Raw genomic sequence first — 6000 nt, 5'->3', positions numbered from 1 at the left:
TCTAATTTAAACTTGGATCTGAGCTCCTCAGTCCTCTTTTTAATTATTACTGTTTCAGACCAGCATTGTTGAAAGCCCATGATAGCATATACAGGACATCAGGAAAGGTAGCTCTGGATTTCTCAGGAGCATTTGGCATTTCTGTAATTCAGACACAGAATGGTATTACTAACCTGCACATGCACCATTCAGGACTGTGCCTTTATTCTGGAGCTGCATTTATCTCACTTTTGAGAGATTACACTAGTAATACAAACCCTTTTTCCCTTTTCAGATTAACTGCTGGAATGTCATATTTTAGCATTATTTATAGTGCATCATATGCTCATGTCCTTTCAAATTTATAGACAACACTTCAGTTTGAAATGAAGAAAAACAAAGAAACAGCTGCAATCTTCACTGGTTAACTTTTATTCAGTATTTTCTGAAATAAGCAAGAATTTAAGACGCCCATAAGCGATCAAATACAGCCACAAAAACCCCATACTGATCCTAATTAAGAAGCACTATGAGAAATACACAATATTTCATGAAACAATACTGTACATCAACAACCTTTAGGAAACAAACAATTCAAACCATATGCTTAGTTTACTCACAATATAAAAAAACTTTAAAGAAAAATATAGATTCAGTCCAATTGTAGGATCCAATCCCATACCCAGTGAATTCAATGGAAGTTCTCTCATTGATTTCAATGTTTAAAGGATCATGCCCTTACTTTGCCTCAAGAGGCACTTTAATTATTATACAAGGCCTAGCCTGAATAACTATTACAAAAATGTCAAACATCAACTCAAGAGTATGTTTTAGCAACTTTCAGGAAATAATGGAGGAATAGCTTATCTATCCATGCATGGAATAAGGCAAAAGCTAATTCATTCAGATTAGGAATAATAATTTTTACTAGTTTCTTTTTCACAACACAAACATTTTAGACTTTTTTAATTAATGGATATATGATATATCATATTATGCTTCACATTTTTCCTACCTCTACTGAGAAAGCTGGCACTGACATTTCATAAAGAACTCCTCATTAATTATTGTTTTCTGTTCTGTAACAACCACAAGAAACTCATCTGGGTTTAGTAATAGTGTCTACCAAGAAAAAAGCACACACTATCATAAGCTTATAATTTATAGAGCTCAAGGTACATTAAAATGTAAATCATGAAGTTCACAAATTCTGTTTTAAAATATTTTTCCAAACTAAAGCTGCAGAAAATTGGTTCTTAAATATTCTACAGAAAATTCTGAAGCATCTAATGGTTTAAATTACTTATGCTTTCTTCTTAAAAATATTTAAATTAGGTTAGTAGCCCATCCTTTTGAAAAATAATCCAAAAAAGATACACTAGATTACAAATCTTTTGTCTTAATCAGTGTAACCAAAGGTTTGTCATCTGGGCTGTAATCTTCATAAGCAATGGGGGTTGCATCATACATTGCAGGTCGGGATTTCTTGCCAAACCTGGAAATAAAAGAAAACTTTTAGTGACAAACATAAACATGAATGAGTCCAAAGCAACAACACATTCATTTATGGCCTGTGATCAGAAACAAAGTCAGACAGCTTAGATAAACTCCATATACCAGAAGAAATCACAGGAAAATGAGGCAAAAATGGTCAATTATTTTTTTCTTATTGACCTGATGCAGAGAAAACAGTACAGAAATCACAGAAACAGAATTATTTTTTTAGTCATCCACACTAAGGATTTTTATGCACTTTTGACTATATTAAGCATACATTAATTTACATTGTGTACTCTGGAAAGTAAAATCCAGAAAATTCAGATTTTGAGGATAATATTTATGCCAAACCAAAATAAACTTGATTTTTTCCCAAGACTTTTATGGGGGTTCATAATTTTCAATTTCATTCTTGCCTGTTTTCAGTTATTTAGAATTGCAGACAAAACTGAATTGGCTGGAAGCATTATGATATATGGTGAAAATTTCATTTTTCAAAGTACTTCAGCTGTCCATAAGGCTACACTAGATTCATTCCCATGCATGAATATCTGCCTTCTTCTATAGGTTATTAAAATAAATGCAGACAGGTGACATTTGCTTATCTCCATCATGATGGATAAACCTGATTTTCTACAAATGAGATAAAATTTCAAGAACTGAATGAAGGAATAAATTCATGGCATCTTACTAAAGCAGAGGCAGCACTGAATTCTGAATCACCCATGTTCACCATCACTTTCAAGGGTTTAAAGGAAATATAGAGCTTTGCAGAGGTACAAATGATGGTGAACATTCTCCAGAGATTTCAGTCGGTCTACCTGCCCTTTCTGACAGTGGAGAGCACATGGCTTGTTGCATACAGGGAAACAGGACAAAATCTGTTTTCTCCTTGAGGTCAGGGTTGACATGTGCCCCTAATTAAAGAAGGCTGAGGAAAGAGCCCAGCACATATGCAAGTTGTGTTTATGGTCTGGTGAGCCATGGAGCTGCTCAACCACATTGCTTTGATCAGGTGTTTCAGAAGCAGCCTCTGCCCAAAGCAGCAAACAAACAGAGCTATCACCAACCTCAGAGGTTTATGTTAAAGACAGAAGTGTTAAATGGGAGCTCTGTTCAATGGGTGTGTATGTGCTAGGATGCACAGCAGGGCTATGCTATGTAATTGATGGCATAAAGGAACACACAAAGCAATTATCAATACGATCTGCAGGAGGCAATGATTCAAGGACTAATCAATAGTGAAAAGCTGCAGGTTCTTGCTACAGAGTGTTCTGGATCAATTAACTGCCTGCTTACAACAAAAGCATATACAAACAAGTGAATAAAGATTCTTTCCAGGGCCACCAAACACAATATTATTCCTCTAACAAAGAGTATAGACTGTGTGGGGAAATCTCGATCCTGGGAAGCACTGAGTGTGGAAAAATACTGGAGGGACACAATGGATAATAATTTTTACATTAGCTTCAATGCTATAGTGTGAACAATTATGTGTTTGGGTTGATTAACAATGTAGGAGTAGCACTGGGGAAGTTCTTCATTTAGCTTTGTAATGTCCATTCATGGGTGATGATGGTGATTTTCCAATGTGTACATCAGACACGCTTACCAATATATAACAATACTACACGTCACAAAGATAATCACAAAGTATACAAAATAACAATCAGAAAATATATTTTGCAGTGAAGCATTGAACAAGAGAGACCTGTGTAGCTTGAGAAAAACTGAGGGTTCCGTGACAATTCTGAGGATAGCACATATTCATTGTAGGAATTCTTGGCAAAGGCAGCTCCGTGTGTGTGACAGACGCTGCAAATCAGCTTCACATTTGGAATGGTCCAGCTCCTCCACTTCCTCAGAACAACATTTCAAGAGATGGCTAAATATAGAGTTATTAACCTCACCAACTTCACTCAAATTTTTGAGAACATTGGACAGCTGAATCCTGAGGAAATGGAAACTTCCGACTTCTGTGGGACATGCAGAAGTTCAGAGTTTACCCAGAAACAGAATTAAGAAACCAACAACGTGTTGCTACTCTGCTCAAAACCAGCAACTGGCAAACTGAGTCCACAAATAAAATTTAAACAAGAGCAGTAAAAGACAGAGACCAGAAGTTTAAGAAGGGATAAAGCACACTGAGAGAACGAAGGGATTCTTTTGGATTCCACAGGAGGAGAATGAGAAGATTTATTTCCTCTGCATTATTCAGAGAAAAGGTCAGATATGCAAGTCGAATTGTGCCTTGCTTAGAGAAATTGAGCTGTAATCCCAGAAAATTAACCCTGGCAGAGTATATATATTAAGCAATATTGGTAGATGATGTGGAGATCAGAGAACATGTGCACGTGATCACACTTCTACAAAAAGGCAGCTGACAGAGATCTATGCCAGTAAGAAATGAGTGCATGCTGATGCTCATCCAATTCAGAAATCTTAGAACACCACAGTGGGACACAGGCAGCTCCACAGGAACGGGGAGAATATGCAGTGGAGAGAAGCTGACCCTGCTGTGACAAGAGAACTTAATCAGAGTCTGATGAACCAGACTCTTCAATTGACACAGAGACAGGACAGATCAGCACGTGAAAATAAAAATTAAATAAACTACACTGTAAGTGGTGCATGAAGGCTTCTGATATCTGGGCACACAGAGAACTAACTGCAGCATAGTCTGTCACCAGATAATTCATGAACTCAGTGTGAATGCTTTTCTAAAGTGAACCATTTTGTTTCAATAACAGGTCTTGGTTCCATTTCAATGACATCTTATGGCTGCCATAGCCAGCAGCCTATTAGCCAACTATTTGATTCCACTGCTCTCTTCCAGGTTTAGAATGTATAAATTTTAACATAAAAGGGTTCTTTTTGTCTGCAAAAGGTGTTTTTTTTGTCTTTACGGTCTGTATAATGGATGCTAAAGACAACTGTGCATTTTCTGCTCAGAAAATTACCTAGTTCTGATCTGCTAACCTTAGGAACATTCCCTAGAAGTAGACATGTATTAGTAATGATCCTCAAGCACATTGGTTTTGTCTTACAGCAAATACCTTGATTAGTAAAGATCAAATTATTTTTAAAAATTATCTAGGAAAAAAATGCTGAGAAAGACGAACAAGTAATTTAAAAATAATTTACTGACTATGCAACAGGCATCCACAAGCCCCAGACACCTGCCACTATCATGAAAATAATCTACTAACTTTTCCCTTGGCCTCCATTTTCTAAAATTACTCGCAAGTTTTGGTATCTAACTGTGAAAAGGAATTATTTTCAGAAAATGCTTAACTTTCTGTTATTTGAAAGTAGAATTCTCAGATTCAGCGATTCTGAAAATTCAGACCTTTAGATATGTAGATTTAAGAATTTATGCAAAAATAACTATAAAAGTTTTGCTCCTTTTCCTGGATTGAAATGACCAAACCAGTGGTTTATATCTTTCTGAACTCAAAATATACACAACAATCTCCACAATAAACCTCCATGAATTACCCTACTTGGCAGCTCCATCTTGGACTTTTATAAGGCATCACATTCTTGGAGGCACTGAAAATTATTTGGAATTAAAACATTTCATTTTAAGTAGAAATACCTTTTCCAAGATGGGGAAACCCTCAATGGACAATAATGTAATTTCTAACTACATAATATGGATTTGAAAAATCATCATTAATCCATCCCAGTCTAAGAACTTTTTTGAAGTTGGAACACTTTGAAGAACTACTACTCAAAGCTGTGATGTGATTAACTGAGCCTGGGGGAACACCTCACCCATTTCAGCTAATTTTGATGACTTCAGCAGTGGTACAATTTAACCTATTTCATCTTCATTGAAACAGAACTGGAGCACTCAGAAAATGAATTACCAGCAATCACCAACCAACATGCACATATTTCTCCATATTAGTGCACAGAAACATGTCTCCCTCAGTTGTTTTAAGAGCATTTTAATGGTAACACACATGAATACTCTGTTGAATTTGAAGTGATCTTGATATATTGAAGAAATGGGAAAAAAGAAACACCAAAAATCCAAGTTCCACCCTATTAAGAGAGATACCAAACACAGAAGAAACCAAACTGGCTAGGAAGCAAAATGACACTGAGGATCTCGGGATGAGGAAAAGGTCTCACAGGTCACACAAGTATGTCATTTGCCACTAGAAATGAAAAAAAGAAAAGAAAACAAAACAAAAAACCACACAAGTTTCTTTTTCAGATGTGTTTACAGGAATGCCATATATAAGATGCGGGAGGTGATTACACAGTTTATTTGGTGCACAATCTTCAGACAGAGAACTACTTCCTGCTTTAGGGATCCCCTTCAAAAAAGAAAAAGAAGATAAATATAATCTGGAATGTGTCCCAGTAAGGCAGTAAGAAAGCTGACGTGATCTGAGAGGAGATACAGAAAGAATGGGCTAGTTGAGCCTAGGAAAGAAAAAAAGTTGCTTTGCTTTGTTTTTTTTTTATCATATAAGAGAAGGGGGGAGGGCTCAGCACCTGATATACAAGTGA

General features: G+C 36.1%; 1 protein-coding gene across 1 annotated transcript in view; it reads right to left on the bottom strand.

The window, feature by feature from the left end:
- Positions 1-390: 390 nt before the first annotated feature.
- The window catches only part of DNER (delta/notch like EGF repeat containing), a 107572-nt gene continuing 101962 nt past the window's right edge, over positions 391-6000 (bottom strand). Inside the window, exon 13 of the mRNA XM_058031430.1 lies at positions 391-1474. Within this exon, the coding sequence (XP_057887413.1) occupies positions 1363-1474 (112 nt within the window). The 3' untranslated portion in view covers positions 391-1362. The remainder of the gene's footprint in view (positions 1475-6000) is intronic.

Source organism: Melospiza georgiana, chromosome 10, assembly GCF_028018845.1.
Source record: "Melospiza georgiana isolate bMelGeo1 chromosome 10, bMelGeo1.pri, whole genome shotgun sequence".
In the NCBI taxonomy this organism is placed as follows: domain Eukaryota; kingdom Metazoa; phylum Chordata; class Aves; order Passeriformes; family Passerellidae; genus Melospiza; species Melospiza georgiana.
Note: the sequence above shows the minus strand (reverse complement) of the source record. Positions and strands in the feature narration are given on the sequence as shown.